The sequence below is a fragment of the Pecten maximus genome, chromosome 11, assembly GCF_902652985.1.
Source record: "Pecten maximus chromosome 11, xPecMax1.1, whole genome shotgun sequence".
Taxonomy (NCBI): domain Eukaryota; kingdom Metazoa; phylum Mollusca; class Bivalvia; order Pectinida; family Pectinidae; genus Pecten; species Pecten maximus.
The window spans coordinates 16960675-16985230 of record NC_047025.1 but is presented as its reverse complement, the minus strand read 5'-3'; the positions used below and the strand labels follow the sequence as shown (position 1 = coordinate 16985230).

General features: G+C 34.8%; 1 protein-coding gene across 14 annotated transcripts in view; it reads left to right on the top strand.

Annotated features, from left to right (window-relative positions):
* The first annotated feature begins 729 nt into the window (after positions 1-729).
* The window catches only part of LOC117338267 (centrosomal protein of 89 kDa-like), a 47477-nt gene continuing 23650 nt past the window's right edge, over positions 730-24556 (top strand). For 6 of the 14 annotated variants that reach the window (XR_004534993.1, XM_033899544.1, XM_033899543.1 and 3 more), the window contains exons 1-10: positions 730-795; positions 2346-2393; positions 13785-14023; positions 14700-14815; positions 15759-15838; positions 19019-19147; positions 19645-19656; positions 21976-22048; positions 22489-22530; positions 24130-24288. Coding sequence is in view for 13 of the 14 variants with exons in the window: in XM_033899544.1 (XP_033755435.1) it covers positions 751-795; positions 2346-2393; positions 13785-14023; positions 14700-14815; positions 15759-15838; positions 19019-19147; positions 19645-19656; positions 21976-22048; positions 22489-22530; positions 24130-24288 (943 nt within the window). In the remaining variant the exon portion in view is untranslated. Of the gene's footprint in view, positions 796-2345; positions 2394-4774; positions 4817-5964; positions 5980-13784; positions 14024-14699; positions 14816-15758; positions 15839-19018; positions 19148-19644; positions 19657-21975; positions 22049-22488; positions 22531-24129; positions 24289-24556 lie in introns of all 14 variants that reach the window. The other 8 variants (XM_033899546.1, XM_033899541.1, XM_033899542.1 and 5 more) reach the window with 8 other exon arrangements.

Sequence of the window (24556 nt, the reverse complement as noted above, 5' to 3'; positions counted from 1 at the left end):
TGGTCATGTACCTTAAAGAAAACAGCGGGTCCTCTCATTGCGCTTTCTGCTCAACCTTGTAGCACCCGGGGAATCTATCATCTGTTCAACGGTTCCATGGAGTCAGTTTGTTCTCCTACTCATAACTTTATTTTCTATGTTATATGACAAATGTATACGATCGCTCTCCAGCAAAACTTAAACAACAAATTGATTAAGGTTAGCAAACATATGTCTAATCTGTTTGAAAGGTACTTATACAAGTTTGTGTTTTGCCGCAATTTCACCATACATGGTCACCAGGTTTTTTTTTAACCGCCCCCATTGTTCCAAAGGGAATGTCTCAATATCTTCAAACATTTCGGGCGAGCTTTCTCATCGGCCCATTCGAACCATGCCCATTTCCACTTGCCAAATCGAGTTTGTCGCACTCCTCAAATTCTACCATATCGTCCAACGCTTTTTCATGGTAAAACGTACATACATAATTATTGGGGCGAAACGTCTGGCAACCCATCAATGCTGTCTGTTTCAAATAACAATTTTCTATATGCTAAAATACATAGGCTATATAGAAATTAGTAAACCATGCAGGCATTAAAAAAATACTTAGTGAATTTGTATTCAGATCTATACAATGAGATGTAAACAAAGGGGTTAACCTCCTTAACCTAGTTTGGGATAACCGGAAGTGAAGGGAAATCCCGTAGCCTCGTTGCTAATGAAGCCTGCGCATTCCTGACTATTTACAGTGGCCGTGCACTATTCGAAATGGCCGGGAAGCGGGGGAAGAAAAAGAAAAATGTGCGGGATATGGTAAGTTTTAACCAGTATATACGCGAAGAATCATACATGCAGATTGATTATAAGTCTATCTTATTCATAGGTCTATGCATGGTATTTATTTCGTGTTAGAACATTGTAAAACACCAATATCATCGGAGGCACTCCTCTCGGCATGCCGTAGCATGTCTCATCACTGACAGCAACATGGCTGGTCTCCCTTGTTTAAATGGCAGATGGTCTTTCCATGCAAACCTCCTTTAGACATGGTGTGCATTTATTATTTAAAAGTTCCGATATAATATCAAGACTTGTGTCGAATGAATTGTGATATTAAACGTGTCAATAAGCCATACTGTTTCAGTAGAGCGGAGAGCATTTAGTAACTTGACTTTGAGTGTACTTCAGTAGGCATTAGATCTACATGTAGTAGCCTACTGCCTGAATAGTAAACTATCTAGGAATTTCTTCATACGTAACATTGTTCGATGTGTATTTACCTGTGTATATTGAGGAATGAGTGACTCATTATAATGCAGTACTTTCCATTTGCCTCACAATGTAGTGGTAAAGTACTGTACCTATACATTTGTAGATCCAGTAATAATTGTGTGTAATATGAAGGAGTGATGAAAAATACCCTGCCCGTGGCGGGCTTCAAACTAGCGACCTTTGGCTCCCATGGCAAACAGATTACCGCAAGGCTAAAGAGAAATTTCCGCTTGTCTTAACTATTTAGACAACCGTATTCTCTCTACTTTTACACTACTCCCTCCTTCACAAAGTCTTTGCCCCTGAAGACAACCACAACCCAGGTTCTCTAGCTCCAAGGAAGCCTCTCAATCTCCTATAGCTTTCATTTGGAGTGGTCAACAGCAACAAATCAGTAATAGGAAGGAGTAATGAAAAATACCCTGCCCGTGCCTGGGATTAAACTAGTGACATTTTGCTCTCAAGGCAAACATCCTACCACTATAGGCTAAAGGGAAATTCCCATTATAGTCTGAGCTAGTAAGGCAACCTTATACTATCTACTTTTACATATACATGTACGTGATGTAGATTAAATGGTTTAAGCTTAGATTTAAGATCACTAATTTATCATGTTAATCTAAGGATGGATGATCATGACCAATATTGATCCTCACTAGAATTTGTACTAGATATTTTATGATTGTGTAATTTTTAGTTAAAATGTAGTTTTCCTCAGACCACGATCAAGGCCCTCCAAAACTAATAGATGTGAGATGTTTTGACAGACACATGTCAGTGTTGTTGAAGGTGTGCTGACAATTTAATCCACTGACAACACCATCTTTTCACATTTTGATGAGATATTTCATTTATGTACGACTAAAATAAACTGATTTTTCCCAAATCACTTTTCCATTATGTTGGTACAGTTCATGACTCTCCATACCCTGGCCATCTAAATGGCATTCTTATATTGTGATGTTGTATAGTCTATTATACAACATAGATGCCATGCTGTACTGATAGTAATGTGTTCAGTACCTAACTGTTGCCTGTGTTGTAATCAATGTTACTTACTATGTGCTGATTGAGTAGTTTGCTTTTACTAGGAAAGACAAGAATCCCAAACTGGTCTTGGAATCACGTTCGAAAAAAAGGTTTGCTTATAGCTAGCTTTCTGTTTGAAAGCAAAACAAGTATTTCTAGTTTTAGTTGTAACCGCTTACATATTAAAAATGCTGTTACCTAATATATGCTGTTTAGCCAAACAAAATATATATCAGGGTGTCAGTTCTGTTTTAACATTTATGCTATGTTTAAAATTAACAGTAGTTTACTACTTACAGTTATTAATATTTATTATTTACAGAGACTAACAAGGACTTTTTTGCCAGAACATGAAAACATCAGCATTTTCTATCTCATGTTAAATATTTACTTGATTTCCATTTCCTGGAATTTTCCAATCATTCTGGACCAAATCTCTGAACATTTCCAGTCATTATGACCTGGGCCTTACTGCTCCCATCATTCACTATCAGATTGTCCTGATCATAAATCATCAATACCAGATTGTGTGTCCATCAGCCAATCGTCCTACATGTACTCCATGTGTGTAGTGTAGTTGTGTCCACCCCCAGTTCCCTTACACACTTTATTGTATCATTACTCCAAAGTCTCTTATCATAACTATCAGTGTATGGTTACAAAATTGATATTTGTGAAAAACATTTTTTCATGGTTCCTACTAAATATTCTAACAAGATGTTGTTTTCATTTCATTCTAACATATACTAAGAACATGACTTGTTTGATAACATTTACATTTCTTGTTTGATTAAATTAATCAGCGTCATATAGACATCATTAATATTATTAGGTGTGTTTTTTTGTCGCTAACCAAAATCATACATCCCTGACTTACATTATTTCCTCATCCACAAACAACATTAAGATTAGGATGTTATTGTTAAAGACAGACATTTCTTGTGGACATTTCTGGTTTATGTCACGTTTGTATACAGTTGTATACAATATGTAACTAGTTGACCATCAGTACCTGGGTTTGCTACCTACACTATACCAGTTACCTGACTGATTTGTCAAAGTATGGCCAGCTTAATAAGTCATGCATATACATGTACAATGTATATAAAAATTATTATGTAGGAAAATATCTGCAAATTAGTAGATGATAATCCATTTGAAGAATGTGCTATGAATTAACCTACAATATAAGTTTTTTACAATATTGTGGTGTGATTGTAAGTGTTAGGTTTATTAAGTTGACTAAGGGTTCATAATGCTACAGTCATCAGCATTCAGAACTTTCTTCGTGATGTTAAATTTTTAATCAGTCCAGGTTTTTTCTTCACTTGCCACACCTACATGTAGTTCTGTATGTGTTTCAGGGTAAATTGGTTTGTTTTTATGTAAGTAGACACACTACAGGGTATTACTACACAAAACAATTCAACGTTTTCTCCGTGTATTTACTTTGAAAAGATCTATGATATTTTAAGATTCCTGTTAAAAATGAACAGGACTAACCATTAACATGTCTGGGAAAGGTATGATTGTCACAACACAGACACAAGTGTCTGAAGCTTCAGTTACACTTTATTATCAGTACTATCATAAATATCTACACCACAAAACAAGAGAACTGTTGATAATAGATTACTATTAAATAACAAATAGTGAGATCTGGGAAGTGATAGGTTCTCAGAACTTTGTACCCCATTATAATGATTTAGATATGTTGTACAGCCCTAGAAATGTGAGGACTGAGGGTGCAAGTACCTGTTGTGGGGGTAAACATACTCATTTAATGGTTTTCTTTAACACTTTCAACATTCCTAAATTGTTGTAAATAGAAAATTGTCATCAGAAGTGTGACTTACAGATGTTAAGTTGTCATCAGAAGTGTGACTTACAGATGTTAAGTTGTCATCAGAAGTGTGACTACAGATGTTAAGTTGTCATCAGAAGTGTGACTTACAGATGTTAAGTTGTCATCAGAAGTGTGACTTACAGATGTTAAGTTGTCATCAGAAGTGTGACTTACAGATGTTAAGTTGTCATCAGAAGCGTGACTTACAGATGTTAAGTTGCTCACAGATACAGCTTCCCATGTGTTTATCCAGTTTTTGTTGCTTTGGTTATTTTTGAGGAAACTTCAAATTTCATTTTTGGAAATTTTAGTTAAAGGATTTTTTTAGACCAAAGTTGAAGAACTCCAAGCACTTTGCATAATTCTTAATGATGACTGTATGAATCAAGAATGGAATACTCCAGAGAGTGGAAATGGTGGAGAAAACAACAAAGGTTCCATACAACCTGGCATCTTACATTGTCTTGTGACCAAGCGGTACTGACAATGCATTAAGTTTTAATTATCTGATTTACACAAGATTGAGAAGTACACCATTGAGTATTATTGTGGAAGTACATACCAAATGAGGTGTAGCATGGCCTGTTGATATTTACAAGTGTTCCTTAAGTTAATCTACATCATAAATGTGACATCTGTTCTCAGGTGGGATGTTTCAGCACACAACATTCAAACAAAACCATAAAGGTAAGATGACTGCTGACATCTGCGTGAAAATGTGTTTATGAATGAATGACTTTGAGAAGTATAGCAAGTTTATTGTGTACTAAATATCCATAATAGAATGAGGAATAGCTAGTGCAGTCTTGAAGAAGATATATACAAACATCATAGCTTTACATGCATGACAACAGTTATGTTACTGTATGACATACAATTAAATTGTATCATGCATGTACTCCCCTTTTGTCACACTGTATACCTGATAGGCTGGTGCCCAACTACCTACTTAAATTGCATGGTATACACGCATGCCCCTCCCTCTATCTCTCTGTCTCTATCTTTACCATTATTCATATAGACAATGCTGCATCTGAATTTGCATTAGAGTTAATATTAAATAAAAAAAACCAACAGAATATGAAGTTTGTATGGCTAACAATAGTTTACTTAGCATCTTGATGGACTAATACAACCTCCTTGGAAGATTAGAGCGATGTGGCTTGATGACTGTTATCTACCCAGACGGTGATTGTGCCTTTGGGCAAGACAATTTACTCCAATTCCTTTGGAGGCATGCAGTGGACACTGTGTATGTTTTAAAGTGGGGTAGTCACCAGCTACTACAATGAGATACTCCCTCAAAAGGACACTGGCTGTTGATGAGAAGATAATTCAGCAGCCAATCAAACAAAACTTACTTAGAATAACTCCTATTTTCATGCTTTTTCATGTGTATACTTCTTACTTACAGTTCTTTTAAGTAAAATGTATATTTAAAAAAAATATATCCAAAGATTGGGGACAACAGTAGAATGCTTTCTACTCAAAACTTGTTTACACGTTTCACTCATTGCCATCATCAGAACAAGAGTTCTATTTTAGGTTGCTCTTTTTCTATTTTGCTGTTTAAAGAGGTGATGATGATATTAAGGAAATGTTCAGCTGCCTAAAATTATGGCATTAGAAAACCCAAACATATGTCTACCTACTAGCTCCATGTTTCATCCAAAAATCTGATACATATACAAGTCAGTGTGTCTGTCTGGAATTACTGGCTTGTGCTTGTTGACACTTTAAAGTATGATTAATCTGGTAGTTATAGGTGTCTTGTGAATCCTGTGTTGATCCTGGTATTATATATATATGTGTCCTAACATTGTTATGTCTTACAGATGGCAGACAGTCAGGTCAGTAAAAAGGCTGTGGGTATTGTTTTTATGGACCAGTGTGACATGGTCTCTCCTTTCCTCATCCCACATGTACACGGTAGTCTGAAATCTGCATGTATTGAAATAAATATCTGTATAGAACATTTGTTATTTACCTCTGTGTTATCCAAATTATGGTAAGCTCGTAATTATAGATCATTAAAGGGACATTTGGTGAATGTGTAAAGCACTCGCCATTGTCTGAAATACTTTTTAAATGGAGCCTTTGTACAGTTGGCCATTATGTATATAAGATGATACAGTACATGATAAATATATGTTTACACCATTACTGTAAACATTTCTTACTGTCTGTTGATATATAAAGAATTCGAGGATTTCCATAGATAACATGAAAGTAAGCATATATATATGCTTAAAAGTAGCATAGATTTAATTTGGGCATCAAAAGGCTTCGGTTTATGTAAAATCTGTCAAAAACTGTTCACATGAAATGTCCCTTTAACACTCTGAGTATGTGTGGTATCAAGTCAGACTATCTAGAACACCGACTGGCTATCTCATTCTTATTGACGTAGAATTGTCTGTGCTGATTCTCTGTTTTTGTGGCTATATTCAATATTCTTCATTTGACACACCTGTTCCTTTCTCATCCTGGTGTTGTGTGTGACTGATGGTGTTACCTGTGACCAACATTAATAGGTTGGTCATTGTGTAGTTTGTCCTTATGCGTAATCAATTAGATTTTTTTTAGTTAATGGTGCAAATTCTTTTAACATCCAATGACCATTTCCTGTTTCCATTGCTGTATATAAACCATTCATTTCCTGTTTCCATCGCTGTATATCAACCATCCAGTTCCTGTTTCCATTGCTGTATATGAAGCATTCATTTCCTGTTTCCTTTGCTGTATATGAATTAAGCATTCATTTCCTGTTTCCATTGCTGTATATGAAGCATTCATTTCCTGTTTCCATTGCTGTATATGAACCATTCATTTCCTGTTTCCATTGCTGTATATGAACCATCCATTTCCTGTTTCCATTACTGTATATGAACCATTCATTTCCTGTTTCTATTGCTGTATATGAACCATTCATTTCCTGTTTCCATTGCTGTATATCAACCATCCAGTTCCTGTTTCCATTGCTGTATATGAACCATCCATTTCCTGTTTCCATTGCTGTATATGAACCATCCAGTTCCTGTTTCCATTGCTGTATATGAACCATCCATTTCCTGTTTCCATTGCTGTATATGAACCATCCATTTCCTGTTTCCATTGCTGTATATGAACCATCCAGTTCCTGTTTCCGTTGCTGTATATGAACCATCCTGACCTATTTCCAATACTGCATTTTAAGCATTTTAAGCATTTTCTTCTTAATTCATATATGTAGACATTTGCAAGATGCATATTGTATCATGAAAGAGGCTATAATATAATTAATATTAGACAAAGTGTAGAATTTGTGTTAGAAACTCTACCATTTACTTTTTGTATTGTTTCTACTCTGTATATATATATAGACTCTACCTGCTTAGTTTTGTAATTTTACTTTTATCGTCAATTTTATTTGTCCCTGAAGTATCTAATATGGACAGATATACTTGTCTTTAATTATTGTATCACATAAACATATTCTTGACAGCGTATTATAGATCTCAGTATCTTGAGGAACTGTGTGTAGATTTTGTCCTTTACTAAAGACGCTAACAGGCTTGGGAAACAATGACCACTACTGGCAGCTCTCCACCAGCACTTCATGTAAATCACCTATTGTGGTTGTAAAATGTATGTAACAAGTCAACTAAACATGTTCTATTGACCTGATTCTGTGTCAAACATACCATAAATACAGGTATATATTTCCACATTATCCTCTTTTAATGTTTGGTTAGCTTAGATTGATAAATTGAAATTAAAACTAATAAAAATCTTTCATTTTCCCTGAATTATATATACATTTACTTATTGTTTTTTTTATACATATGTATCAGGAACTGTACCCATTTATACAATTACTTATTGTTTAAATATGTCCAACACTTAAAGTAGTTATACTGGGTATATAATTAGAATGCAGCTGACTGTGATTTCTGACAACTGATTAAAATTAATCTGCGGTTAATTTAGTCTGCCAGATTAAGATCCAACAACTTGACGATTCAGGTGAATGTTTTCAGGTGGAACATACCTGCTGACATATATATACCTCTGATCTTGTTATGTCTCCCTCCTTTTGAGATCCTCTGACACTCTCTGGCCAGTAGTCTCACTGGGCTTATCTTGTTATGTCTCCCTCCTTTTGAGATCCTCTGACACTCTGGCCTGTAGTCTCACTCGGTTTATCTTGTTATGTCTCCCTCCTTTTGAGATCCTCTGACACTCTGGCCTGTAGTCTCACTCGGTTTATCTTGTTATGTCTCCCTCCTTTTGAGATCCTCTGACACTCTCTGGCCAGTAGTCTCACTGGGCTTATCTGCAAACTTAATGTTTTACTTTTTTTTTCAAAATGATTGCACCAATTTCCATTGGGAATTTAAAGTACATTATCAAGCATTTAATTAAAGCCTAAGATGAATCTAATGTGTAAATTATATATATATTGAGAAGTTTCCAAATAATGTTTTTCTGTATATTTTCTTTACTTTAATTGAATATTATTAAATTTTGTCTGGATTTATCTTTTATCATATGGCTGAGATCAGGGAGACGGGGTCCATGTGAGGAAATGTCTAATTAAGGAAATGTCTAATTAAGGAAATGTCTAATTAAGAAATCTTCAGACCCAGGGATCTAATTAGAGTCTCTTCATAGATAGAAATGACACTAGTTTTGGGTTATTTATTTATGGATTGATATGGAAAGGAAGAAACTTGTTATTTCCTATCTCTATATTTTACATATTTTATTATTGTAAGTGGTGGATTAGATATATAGTTGTTTTGGATATTTTTGAAACAGTTTTTCATTTGTTGTACTGTTCAAGGCCACGAGCTATCACATGATTAATTTCTTATTCAACATCATTCTATCCTATCCATTAATTGATTCATATTTACATGTGCTATTCAGTATCCACACAGGGTTTTTTTCTGAATATTTCTTTTTCTCAATTATTAATATTACATTTGAGACTAACATGACTATCAATGCTAAAGCTACAAGCATGAGGTCGACTTAAAAATGTTGTGAATGATTAGTTCCTGTTTGACTAAGGTAATGTTGAAGGATACTGTTCTCCTTTATTGTATCCACCATCTGTCTGTGTGTACAGAAGTGTGAGAGCCATTACCACCTTGGTGTCTGACTTGGCGATGGCTGTGTACGATGGCTGTGTACGTCCTCATTATTTATTAATGACAGCATGTGTGTGCCTGTACTTTACCTGTGAAATCTACAGGAGTTACTTAATAATTTACACCTAGATTGATTAACAAACATTAGACATGGGCATGTTCATAATAGCTGAGATTTGCTTTGGATTTTATTGCACCCAATATAAAAAATAAAGAATAGTATTTTTGCACCATATATTCTCAATGGCTGTCTGGAACTGGAGACATACAGACCAACGGCTTTAGTGATGATGGACACGTTCAAGTTTGACATGTCATTGGTCATTATGGACATAAGGACTTGGTTTGAGTCATTAGGAACTTTATAGGGCTTGGACATTATGGAGACTAGTGGTTGGATTTAGTCATTAAGGTCACAAGGACTACTTGACTTAAGTCATAGGGACAATCAGACTGGGCTTTAGCCATAGGCCCGAAGAATTGATTATAGTTTAGTTTATTTTGTTTAACATATTATTAACAGCCAGGGTCATTTAAGGATGTGCCTGATCATTATAAGTTCAGTAGGACTGGACTTTTTAAGTCACATATACACTAAGCCTAGGACTTGACTTTAGTCATAAACTAAGCCTAGGACTTGACTTTAGTCATAAACTAAGCCTAGGACTTGACTTTAGTCATACACTAAGTCTAGGACTTGACTTTAGTCATAAACTAGGCCTAGGACTTGACTTTAGTCATAAACTAAGCCTAGGACTTGACTTTAGTCATACACTAGGCCTAGGACTTGACTTTAGTCATAAACTAGGCCTAGGACTTGACTTTAGTCATAAACTAAGCCTAGGACTTGACTTTAGTCATAAACTAGGCCTAGGACTTGACTTTAGTCATAAACTAGGCCTAGGACTTGACTTTAGTCATAAACTAAGCCTAGGACTTGACTTTAGTCATACACTAAGCCTAAGACTTGACTTTAGTCATACACTAAGTCTAGGACTTGACTTTAGTCATACACACAGCCTAGGACTTGACTTTAGTCATACACTAAGCCTAAGACTTGACTTTAGTCATACACTAAGTCTAGGACTTTACTTAAGTCATATATTCACTAAGCCTAAGACTTGATTTTAGTCATAAACTTACCCAAGGACTTGATTCTAGCCATACACTAGGCCTAAGACTTGACTTTAGTCATAAACTAAGCCTAGGACTTGACTTTAGTCATATACAATCAGCCTAGGACTTGACTTTAGGTAGCACACTACAGTAGTTTACAGTAATTTACAACATATGTCAAAACAAAATTAATTCTGTCTTTGGGATAGAGATATTTAATTTTAAATAGGTTTAAGAAAAAAAAAATTGTGTAGAGAATTGTGTCATTTTGGGTCAAATATAATATTTTGCAATTTTTGAGCATTTTTTAAGCTGTTACCATGGTATTCAAAGCTCTAAAAATCACAGAAAATATCAGTTAACTTATCCTTCAGAGCTGTATTAAAATTGCAAATGTTGTACAGTTTACAAATATATATACTTTATTAGAGTTTATATGTAGGGTTAACTGGCAATGTTTACATATCTAAGACATGTGTCATATTTTTCAAAATTGGGCATTTTTACTGTACACTGCTACCTTAGTCATAACATAAGCCTAGGACTTGACTTTAGTCATACACTAAGCCTAAGACTTGATTTTAGTCATAAACTAAGCCTAAGACTTGACTTTAGTCATACACTAAGCCTAGGACTTGACTTTAGTCATACACTAAGTCTAGGACTTGACTTTAGTCATAAACTAAGCCTAGGACTTGACTTTAGTCATACACTAAGTCTAGGACTTGACTTTAGTCATAAACTAAGCCTAGGACTTGACTTTAGTCATACACTAGGCCTAGGACTTGACTTTAGTCATACACTAGGCCTAGGACTTGACTTTAGTCATAAACTAAGCCTAGGACTTGACTTTAGTCATAAACTAGGCCTAGGACTTGACTTTAGTCATAAACTAGGCCTAGGACTTGACTTTAGTCATAAACTAAGCCTAGGACTTGACTTTAGTCATACACTAAGCCTAAGACTTGACTTTAGTCATACACTAAGCCTAAGACTTGACTTTAGTCATACACTAAGCCTAGGACTTGACTTTAGTCATACACTAAGCCTAAGACTTGACTTTAGTCATACACTAAGTCTAGGACTTGACTTTAGTCATACACACAGCCTAGGACTTGACTTTAGTCATACACTAAGCCTAAGACTTGACTTTAGTCATACACTAAGCCTAGGACTTGACTTTAGTCATACACTAAGCCTAAGACTTAATTTTAATCATACACTAAGCCTAAGACTTGACTTTAGTCATATACACTCAGCCTAGGACTTGACTTTAGTCATACACTAAGCCTAGGACTTTACTTAAGTCATATATTCACTAAGCCTAAGACTTGATTTTAGTCATAAACTAACCCAAGGACTTGATTCTAGCCATACACTAGGCCTAAGACTTGACTTTAGTCATAAACTAAGCCTAGGACTTGACTTTAGTCATATACAATCAGCCTAGGACTTGACTTTAGGTAGCGCTACACACTACAGTAGTTTACAGTAATTTACAACATATGTCAAAACAAAATTAATTCTGTCTTTGGGATAGAGATATTTAATTTTAAATAGGTCTAAGAAAAAAAAAATTGTGTAGAGAATTGTGTCATTTTGGGTCAAATATCATAATATTTTGCAATTTTTGAGCATTTTTTAAGCTGTTACCATGGTATTCAAAGCTCTAAAAATCACAGAAAATATCAGTTAACTTATCCTTCAGAGCTGTATTAAAATTGCAAATGTTGTACAGTTTACAAATATATATACTTTATTAGAGTTTATATGTAGGGTTAACTGGCAATGTTTACATATCTAAGACATGTGTCATATTTTTCAAAATTGGGCATTTTTACTGTACACTGCTACCTTAGTCATAAACTAAGCCTAGGACTTGACTTTAGTCATAAACTAAGCCTAGGACTTGACTTTAGTCATACACTAAGCCTAAGACTTGACTTTAGTCATAAACTAAGCCTAATACTTGACTTTAGTCATAAACTAAGCCTAAGACTTGACTTTAGTCATAAACTAAGCCTAAGACTTGACTTTAGTCATACACTAAGCCTAGGACTTGACTTTAGTCATAAACTAAGCCTAGGACTTGACTTTAGTCATACACTAAGCCTAGGACTTGACTTGAGTCACATATACACTAGGCCTAGGACTTTACTTTAGTCATACACTCAGCCTAGGACTTGACTTTAGTCATACACTAAGCCTAGGACTTGACTTGAGTCATAAACTAAGCCTAGGACTTGACTTGAGTCACATATACAACAGGCCTAGGACTTGACTTTAGTCATAAACTAAGCCTAGGACTTGACTTTAGTCATAAACTAAGCCTAGGACTTGACTTTAGTCATATATACATGCAGCCTAAGACTTGACTTTAGTCATAGCCTTAGCCTAGGACTTGACTTTAGTCATACACTAAGCCTAGGACTTGACTTTAGTCATAAACTAAGCCTTAGACTTGACTTAAGTCATAAACTAGGTCTAGGACTTGACTTTAGTCATACACTCAGCCTAAGACTTGACTTTAGTCATAAACTAGGCCTAGGACTTGACTTTAGTCATACACTCAGCCTAGGACTTGACTTTAGTCATACACTCAGCCTAGGACTTGACTTTAGTCATACACTAAGCCTAAGACTTGACTTTAGTCATACACTAAGCCTAAGACTTGACTTTAGTCATACACTAAGCCTAAGACTTGACTTTAGTCATACACTAAGCCTTAGACTTGACTTTAGTAAGAGGACACTTTCAACTAGGTCTTAAAGAAAGTAAGGTTGTCATTTTGACTTCACAAAGTTGAAAAGTTTATACTTATTGTTCTTTTAACTCATTTTATGCCAGTCCACTTTAGAATTCTTACTATACATACACATAATGTACTATAAAACCGTGTTTTGCATTAATAAATTGCATTGTATAGCTTTGAATGTAACAGTGTATTCTTATTTCTCATAAAAAAACAGTATAACCGTTGTTTTTATACTTTATAGACCAATGTGTCATGTTTTAAAATTGATTAATTGATGAGAATTATTTTCTTGTTTGAATATTTATTTTGTACATGATAAAGATAAAAGTTGTCCTGTTTACCTGATATAGCATATAGCTTCATGATTTCTGTTTGTGTATGAAATGAGCACCATAACATGAACAACTTGTTTTACTTTTCTCTTGTATTACAGAATATCCTTTGGTTATTAGATTTGTCTTTGATAATGATACTGTACCATTTCCTAATCCAGGTAGATTTGGTGATGAACTGATTATCAATGTAGGTTATTGCTAACTAAATTGCATCATTTATGAAATTTCATAATAGATTGTAAGTTGAAAATTATAGCAGCTAACTGTTGATTGTTTATGAAGCATTATGTGACATTTCTCCATTCTCTTCCTAGGGTACAGTATCAGCAGGTCTTCTGCCGAGCGTGGCCTTCATGGCCGTACCCACGACACCGCCTCCCGCAACCCCAACAGGAACTCTTCCCGGCCTTGCTATGACAACAGGTGTCCTTAACTCCTCGCTCATCGGCAAGATGCTTCAGCAGCATCAGCAGCAGCAGCAGCCGGGAATTGAGGATCCCCTGAGTGACCCTGAGAGTAGTCTCTATGACTACCAGATGATGGAGGAAGCTGGGTAACAATCGCAATATTCTGTTTCAAACTCATATGATAATATACAAGTTTATTACATTTTTACCAGTGAAATATCAAAAATTATTTATTCTATAAAAGTGATATTTTTTCACTATCATACTTTTCACTAGTGAAAATTTGAAAAATATCACTTTTGCTGATTTGACCAATCAAATTAATGATTAGAAAATACCAAAATAATTGACCAATCAGAAAGCCCGACATATATGTCAGCACTCGTGTGGCTAATATTTTGATATTTTTCACTCGTGCTGCGCACTCGTGAAAAATATCAAAATATTAGCCCCACTCGTGAAACATATTTGGTATTAATTACTGAAGACACTGTTACAGTTAGATATCCTCTATATATCAATCACATTTATAGGAACTTTTATTGTAATTTGGAATGTTGTTCAGAAGTGAAATTCTATTTTAAATGTTGTTGAGAAGTGAAGTTTTATTTATTTTAGTTCTATTTTAAATCTTGCTGCTAGCTAACTATAACCTACATATACCACAGTTGATTTTAACTTATTTCAAAATATTTTCATTGAAAAGTTTCCCATACCTTGTCGGTGAAAATGCAGGTTTAGTTTCTATACATATGTCTATTGATTGTCTTTACTAATCTAAGGCAGTGTGTATGTATTTTTGAACTTCTGTATTTGTTGTAGGTATTCATCAGTGGAGTTCCGGGGAGGGGCCAGGAAGAGAATCAGTTACTCAGACAGGGAGAAAGCCCCAACTCCACCACTGGGGTCACGGGAACATGCTGTAGATGAGGAAGGAGGTAACCTTTATCATTTAATAACAGTTCTTAGTCTGCTACCTGTGAAACCTGGACGACTCTGTAAATTGGTTCCTATGGGTCCATCTTGTATGTACTGACACTGAAGTTTGTCAGCACTCTAGCAACCTCATTCCTGGAAGGATTTCAATCAAACTTCAAACGATGTCAACGGACCACAACATCTCAGACCAGTTTGAGTTTCAGGGGTTTGGGGTCAAGGTCAAGGTCACTGTTACTATTTTTAGTGGGGCCAGTAGGGGACATATCTCTGTATGCTTGTTGTTACATAGCTAGTTGTAGAAAGTGCTGGAATTGAGATCAGTAGAAAGTACAGGTACATATCAGGTGTGTCCTGGAAAAGCCTGTAGAAAGTACAGGTACATATCGGGTGTGTCCTGGAAAAGCCTGTAGAAAGTACAGGTACATATCAGATGTGTCCTGGAAAAGCCTAACCTGACCTATAAAAATGCAATGTTCTGTTATATGAAGTACTGTTTCAAAGTGTTTTTTAAGATGTAGTTTTTCCCCTAATGGGAATGTAGCATTTGATTTAGTACTAGGAACTGCTCAGGGTTTTTTATCACTAGTTTGGGATGGGGCCTTTTTGTCTCATTTTGGGAAGAAATTTGGTGAATTGGGAAAGATTTTTTCAGGAGTAAACTCCAAATATTTGGATTTTAGTTTAAAAATGAAATAGTTTCAATTGGAAATGGGCCATTTAATGGCCCCATGAAGCCCTCAGATAAAGCCCTGCTACTGGTTACTGATTGTGCAGTACCCTGACACAGTGCTTGATTTGGAAAAGTTTATAACCTCTTTATAACCTGTTTATAACCTCTTTATAACCTCTTTATGACTACAAACTTTTGTTCCTAACAACGGCTTCTAAGGAACTTAAGTTTCATGGAAATATTACAATACCTGATCTTGTTCTGCTATTCAGATCGCATGTACCACATACTGGAATCCCAGGAAGCACAGAAAGATATATATGCCATGCCAAACAAGAAAAAACGGGGCAAGGTAATGTCAATGATATACAAAAATAATGTCAGTGATATACAAAGGTGATGACAGTGACACCAAGGTAATGTCAGTGATATACAAAGGTAATGTCAGTGATACAAAGGTAATATCAGTGATATACAAAGGTAATGTCAGTGATACAAAGGTAATGTCAGTGTTATACAAAGGTAATGTCAGTGTTATACAAAGGTAATGTCAGTGATATACAAAGGTAATGTCAGTGATACAAAGGTAATGTCAGTGATATATAAAGGTAATGTCAGTGATACAAAGTTAATGTCAGTGATACAAAGGTAATGTCAGTGATATATAAAGGTAATGTCAGTGATACAAAGGTAATGTCAGTGATATACAAAGGTAATGTCAGTGATATACAAAGGTAATGTCAGTGATACAAAGGTAATGTCAGTGATACAAAGGTAATGTCAGTGATATACAAAGGTAATGACAGTGACACCAAGGTAATGTCAGTGATACAAAGGTAATGTCAGTGATACAAAGGTAATGTCAGTGATACAAAGGTAATGTCAGTGATATACAAAGGTAATGTCAGTGATATACAAAGGTAATGTCAGTGATACAAAGGTAATGTCAGTGATACAAAGGTAATGTCAGTGATACAAAGGTAATGTCATTGTTATACAAAGGTAATGTCAGTGATACACAAAGGTAATGTCAGTGATATACAAAGGTAATGTCAGTGATATACAAAGGTAATGTCAGTGGTATACAAAGGTAATGTCATTGATACAAATTAAAGGTAATGTCAGTGATATACAAAGGTGATGACAGTGACACCAAGGTAATGTCAATGATATACAAAAATAATGTCAGTGATACAAAGGTAATGTCAGTGATATACAAAGGTAATGTCATTGATATACAAAGGTAATGTCTGATATACAAAGATAATATCAGTGATACAAAGGTAATGTCAGTGATATACAAAGGTAATGTCAGAGATATACAAAGGTAATGTCAGTGATATACAAAGGTAATGTCAGTGATACAAAGGTAATGTCAGTGATATACAAAGGTAATGTCAGTGATACAATGGTAATGTCAGTGATATACAAAGGTAATGTCAGTGATATACAAAGGTAATGTCAGTGATATACAAAGGTAATGTCAGTGATATACAAAGGTAATGTCAGTGATACAAAGGTAATGTCAGTTATACAAAGGTAATGTCAGTGATATACAGAGGTAATGTCAGTGATACAAAGGTAATGTCAGTGATATATAAAGATAATGTCATGTCAGTGATATACAAAGGTAATGTCAGTGATACAAAGGTAATGTCAGTGATATACAAAGGTAATGTCAGTGATATACAAAGGTAATGTCAGTGATATACAAAGGTAATGTCAGTGATACAAAGGTAATGTCAGTGTTATACAAAGGTAATGTCAGTGATACAAAGGTAATGTCAGTGATATACAATGGTAATGTCAGTGATATACAATGGTAATGTCAGTGATATACAAAGGTAATGTCAGTGATACAAAGGTAATGTCAGTGATATACAAAGGTAATGTCAGTGATATACAAAGGTAATGTCAGTGATACAAAGGTAATGTCAGTGATATACAAAGGTAATGTCAGTGTTATACAAAGATAATGTCAGTGATATACAAAGGTAATGTCAGTGATACAAAGGTAATGTCAGTGATATACAAAGGTAATGTCAGTGATACAAAGGTAATGTCAGTGATATACAAAGGTAATGTCTGATATATAAAGGTAATGTCAGTGTTATACAAAGGTAATGTCAGTGATATACAAAGGTAATGTCAGTGATATACAAAGGTAATGTCAGTGTTATACAAAGGTAATGTCAGTGATACAAAGGTAATGTCAGTGATACAAAGGTAATGTCAGTGATATACAATGGTAATGTCAGTGATATACAAAGGTAATGTCAGTGTTATACAAAGGTAATGTCAGTGATATATAAAGGTAATGTCAGTGATATACAAAGGTAATGTCAGTGATACAAAGGTAATGTCAGTGATATACAAAGGTAATGTCAGTGATATACAAAGGTAATGTCAGTGATACAAAGGTAATGTCAGTGATATACAAAGGTAATGTCAGTGTTATACAAAGGTAATGTCAGTGATATATAAAGGTAATGTCAGTGATATACAAAGGTAATGTCTGTGATACAAAGGTAATGTCAGTGATATACAAAGGTAATGTCAGTGATATACAAAGGTAATGTCAGTGATACAAAGGTAATGTCAGTGATACAAAAGTAATGTCAGTGATATACAATGGTAATGTCAGTGATATACAATGGTAATGTCAGTGATATACAAAGGTAATGTCAGTGATATACAAAGGTAATGTCAGTGATACAAAGGTAATGTCAGTGATATATAAAGATAATGTCATGTCAGTGATATACAAAGGTAATGTCAGTGATATACAAAGGTAATGTCAGTGATATACAAAGGTAATGTCAGTGATATACAAAGGTAATGTCAGTGATATACAAAGGTAATGTCAGTGATATATAAAGATAATGTCATGTCAGTGATATACAAAGGTAATGTCAGTGATACAAAGGTAATGTCAGTGATATACAAAGGTAATGTCAGTGATATACAAAGGTAATGTCAGTGATATACAAAGGTAATGTCAGTGATACAAAGGTAATGTCAGTGATACAAAGGTAATGTCAGTGATATACAATGGTAATGTCAGTGATATACAATGGTAATGTCAGTGATATACAAAGGTAATGTCAGTGATACAAAGGTAATGTCAGTGATACAAAGGTAATGTCAGTGATATACAAAGGTAATGTCATTGATATACAAAGGTAATGTCAGTGATACAAAGGTAATGTCAGTGATATACAAAGGTAATGTCAGTGATATACAAAGGTAATGTCAGTGATATACAAAGGTAATGTCAGTGATACAAAGGTAATGTCAGTGATATACAAAGGTAATGTCAGTGATACAGACTCAACTGTCCCCTTATATTAAGACTCAATCAGAACTGATATTACATCAAATTATTGAGGGCTATTGCCTGTGACACCAGTGCTTCAGAGCTTCATCTTTCCTTTGAAGAACGTGTCTGTGGAGTGGTTGAAATGGCCTTAAATGTACCGTATATAAAGTCTATGAATGATTTTATATCAATCTACCTGTATTTGTTATTTAGGGCTCACAGCGGTCAGGTGAGAAGAGTTTAGATGGTCAGTCTTTACAACAGACTAGTCAGCAGGTACGCGAAGCCATGCGAGCGGTCAGGGACATGGATTCAGACTCGGATGAGGTCGCACAGGAAACGGTGAGAATTCGCTTATAAATCAATTCACATAGATCACGCTGTTAAATATAGCTTAAAGTTAAAAAAGAATGAATGCATGAATTTGTGTTTTTCTTTGTTTTATTTATGGTCCATATATGTTGTGAATCAAATTATGCAATATATGGAACAGTTTGGCTTAGTGAATGTTTTCAGTATGTCATACATTTCATTTTAAAAATCCAGTCTGTTTTAATCTTGTAAAATTTGTAATAAATATTGAAAACTTGTGAATTGAATAAGTTAATGCAGTACACTGGTGTCTGAAACATTTATACTGAATACTTCTAACCATAAAATCACCAGTTTAAAAAAAAAGGGAAGACTGGGAAAATATGTCCTGAGGAAACAGACTTTTTGTGGCTACACATGTTTATTTGGTTCTGTAACATGTTTGAAAATATATTTTGAGTTGGACATGACACTGTATGGATATTTGTGTGATGTAAATGTGATATTTTAATTGTTCACAATTCCAGAGGAGATTTCGGGTAGGTTTGCATGTTAAATGTATTCTCATCTCTATTTCATTTGTTCTGTCCTGAGTAATAGTATTGTTGTAGTTGTGACTATGTGTAGGTAGGGGGAGGGGGTTCTGTTTTCTTAATCATTTTAATCCCTACTAGTCCTGAACAACTGAATGGATTTTGATGAAATTTGGTTTCGAGCATTATTGGCCAAACGAGATCTTATGTTGTATAAACGAAGGTAGTGGAACTCATGGGGCAGGAGAAAAGGGACCCAATAGGGAAAATATAGTAAAAAAAAAACAACAACTTTAAAATCTTTTTTCATGAATGACAGGATTTGGTTCACGTTTATTTTGAACCATTTTTGGGAGAGGCAGTTCAAAGGTAGGAAAATATTGGAAATATAACTTAAATTACAGTACAGTGGACCCGCGATAATCCGGACGCCGATAGTCCGGAAAACTCACAGTCCGGACGGAAATGCACGGGAACGGATTTCTGTAACGTTATTTGTACTCACCAGTCCGGAAATTCGGATTCGGATTCCGGAAGCCCATTTTGGGAACGGAACATACTTTTCATTAGTAAATTTCCCTCAATAATCCGGACGATTTTTTCACCACAAGGAGAAAAAAATGTCGGGGCAAGTCACCCATGTCGACAGCTGTACAGACTATCGCTTGACACTGTGCGTAGTCATAGCGACCGCTGCCAGGTCATAGCCCCGGGTGTTTACCTGTGTTACAATGTGTAACAGTTAGCTTTTGTTTTTATAACGGTACATTGCTTTTTCTCTACCACCTAAATGTTACAGAATTTATGCACAAACATACAGTACGTGATACGATAATTAATCAATCTCAAATACATGTAATAAATTTATGATCGGTAATTAACATCATTAACACTTGTATTGGGTAAACACGGATATCGGCTTTGTAACACCGTTACGTGAAATGACGACTCATTGAAAGATGCATGTTATTAATTACATACACATTTACGTATTAAGCAGTGATCACAAGAACTGGGTTGATTACACACAAATTAGTCAATAGTCGTTAAATACTTAACTAAGCGTCACATTGTTAAGTGAATACGGGTTTAATAATTTTCGGACATCTTGGGTAGTTCTCGCTGGTGTCGCGTACTTTTAAATATATAGCTTGGGGTTTCTGGTACGTAAAAATCATAAAGAAACATGAACTGAGGGTAAGTTGTAAAATCCGGGTATTTTATTTAAGGTATTTAACGTTTGTAATTTCTACTTGTTTGTGAACCTCCGGGACGTGACACATGTGAGTTGTTTGTAGGTCACATATGCCCGCTATAAATAAAACAACTTTCACTTTACATGTTCTTTTAAAAACATAGTTTATTTTTTACTTTCTACAAAACAAAACAAGAATCATATCAGAAACATAAGTATATTTATTGTTAAAAAGTCTGACAATTAGACGTGTTTATGAAACGTCACGGATTGTATATAATCAAGGGAGATAACTCTTACACGACAATTTTTTTGACCTGGTACACGAAATTCGGCAGTCCGGAAAACTCGTAATCCGGACGGTTTGGACTGGGAACGAAGGTGTTCGGATTATCGAGGGTCCACTGTATTTGGCCATAATTACAGAAATATCCAGGTGAAGTGATACAGGCCCTCTGGGCCTCTTGTATAAGGGACTTGTGGAGAGTGCTGTATTGTGGAATTGGTTCTGTAGATTAGGTTCACCTTGTTCCATTATCACTTTCATCTTGCGGTGAAATCCCACAAACACGCTGTGATGCTTTATATCATAAATGAACATTTTCATATTAATTGGTAAAAACCTACTGGTATACAGGTTGTCCATTAACACATTCATTCTCTTGTAATTTTTTTCTATTTCATTTTTTCATGACATTTTGTAAAATTGATGTATGTACATGTATTTTGTTTACATTTCCCGATTATTTTTGTGTCATTGACCTGACCTATCGTTTTGTGATTCTGTAAGTGAGTTAGTTTAGTGACCTTCTGTACTTGTAGTCTGTGTAGATTTACTTCAAAATTAACTTTGGGATTGATGTTAGACTAAATTACACTTATTTCAAATGTTGTAGAGACTACCGGGAATATTTATTAACTACCAGTATCTTAAATAAAGACAATTTATAGAATTACTCTCTATTTTTGTGTACATCTCCCAGCATGTGGTTCTAATACACAAAGGACAATTTTCATCATTCATGATAACTGAAAAGTGAATTTTGATTTTGTAACGCAGCACCATATTATACAGAATGTAATCCATGTAAATGTGGATACATTTATTACAAACTTATTTTTTCTTCTAGGTTACCAAGGTAACGATAGAACACCCCCAATCCGTAGCTCCACACCGAAGTGAGAGGGAACCCAGCATCAGAGGTACTGTATTATTACACAATCAGTAATTGAAAACTGTACCAGTATTTTGCATGCTTTAAAAAACTTGCCAAGCAAAAGAGTGTTTAATTGTCACAGCTTGTTACATTAACTGATCAAGATATTTCATCTTGATTCCACTGTTATGATGCATACAAGTATAATCAAGGAGTTTTTAGGGAGTTAACTGCCTTGATTTGGCACTTACAGTCAATATAGATGACAGATTTTTGCAGACAAACATCATATACTTTTTATTGCATACTTATATTGCTCACAGTATATTAAATCTGAAGTATTAAAAGAACATGGGGATAGTAATCATCTCTGCAATATTTAAGTTCACTTCAGAAATTGTGCATGATCTTTGATTCATTTTTATCTTTCAACAAAATTTCACCACCAATTACCTGGAACTGAAATGTAAACTGTATTAAATCAAGGTGTACAATTTTGCGATCCTCTGGAGAGTGAAAACATTGAGGGTAAACTGAACACTTCAGTGTTGTGTGTAGGCTTAGTGTGGGAGATAAGGGGTGTTACATGTACACAAATTCTCATATATATCACAGAAATGCTTGCTATGACGAATGAATAAAATGCATGCTCTGGCGAACAACGATAAATACGATGCATGCTGTGAACAATAAATAAAATGCATGCTCTGACGAACAACAATAAATAAGTATTAAGATGCATGTTGTGAACAATAAATACAATGCATGCTCTGACGAACAACGATAAATAAGATGCATGCTATGAACAATAAATAAGATACATGCTCTGGCGATCGAACATTGATAAATAAGATGCATGCTATGAACAATAAATAGGATACATGCTCTGGCGAACAACAATAAATAAGATGCATGTTGTGAACAATAAATAAAATGCATGCTCTGGCAATCGAACATTGATAAATAAGATGCATGTTGTGAACAATAAATACAATGCATGCTCTGGCCAGCAATAGATAAGATGCATGCTAACAAAGATAAATTAGATGCATGCTATGAACAAAATAAAATGCATTCTCAGGTGTAAATAAACAATGCTCAATAAGATGCATAAAACACATGCTATGGTATACGTGAGCAATGTAAGATATAACGCATGCTATGGTATACGTGAGCAATGTAAGATATAACGCATGCTATGGTATACGTGAGCAATGTAAGATATAATGCCTGGTATGGTGTATGGTGTTTACATGTTATGTTGTTCAAATTTTCTGTTTCAATTATTTATTTTTATCAATCTCGGATATTAATTTCCTGATTGTAAACAAAATCAATATTATCTCAAATTCAAATTAAAAACACAAAGGAAATAAGTTACATGTCAATTGAAAGGTTATATTAATTTAGTATTTTTCTGATTATGACTCATAAATATTCAGCCTAATAATTAATGCATTTTATACTTACAATAATAGCCAGAGGGATGCAGTTGATTAGAATTATTTACAGTGAAAACATCAGGGAAATTCCTAAATTTCGCCCCAGACTCACCCCCAGTGATCCTGGCTAGGTGCATTGATTACCTCGGTAGAATACATTGTATGATTCCCTGTCTGATATTGTACAGGTTATATTGTTGTTTATTCTCTTGTATACTGCTGTATACTGTAGATATTCCTCTGTAATATTGTGTACATCATGTCGGGTATTTCTAACACATAATTCTGGTAAATTTGATCAGCATCTCTCAGAAATAAAAAAAAATTGATGGCATTACATATTACAGTGATTATTTACGATAAATGTGCTGGTTACAGATCACTGCTATTTTGTCAGGGGTAATTATTGGTATCAATATTATTGTAAGTACATTGATGTACAGCTAGGGTTTGAATATTTATCACTGTAAGGTCTGTGACCATGCCTTCCTCATTGGTATCAGAGGATTATTGAATTCCATTTAAAATTATCTCAGTTGACATTCACAAAAATTTATAAAATATTGGCAAAATATATGTGATCTGTTGGCAGTGCATGAGTTATTTGTTGTGAATTATTTGTTATATTGATTGCGTTTTTGTTGTGAACTTTTCTGACCTTTGTCTTGTGACCTTGACCCTATAGAGGATAGCATTCATGAGACCAGTGTTAAAAGTGGGCGGCTATCTGCAAGGAAAAGCAAGTCTCCTATGAGGGGAGAGGGGTCCCAGCGAAGGGCACATCTGATCAATGAGGAGGCCCAAACGGGGGATTCCTTAATGGGACCTACTCCTCATGTAAAGGGTAACTGACAATTAATCATGTCTGTAAAGACCAATAGTCACTGTGTTAATCTGTATCATACTCTTACATATCACATATCAATCTAGTATTCATCATGTATGTATTATGTTTTTACCAAAAATGTCATAATTGTTGAGTTACAAAGTACCTGATATTGTAGCAGATTTCTTGTCCGATTAACTTTAATGTATTAGTCTGACCCTGTCATTACTGTCTACTTAATGTATGTATATAGAACTCGCAGAGCACATACACATATTTAGTATTT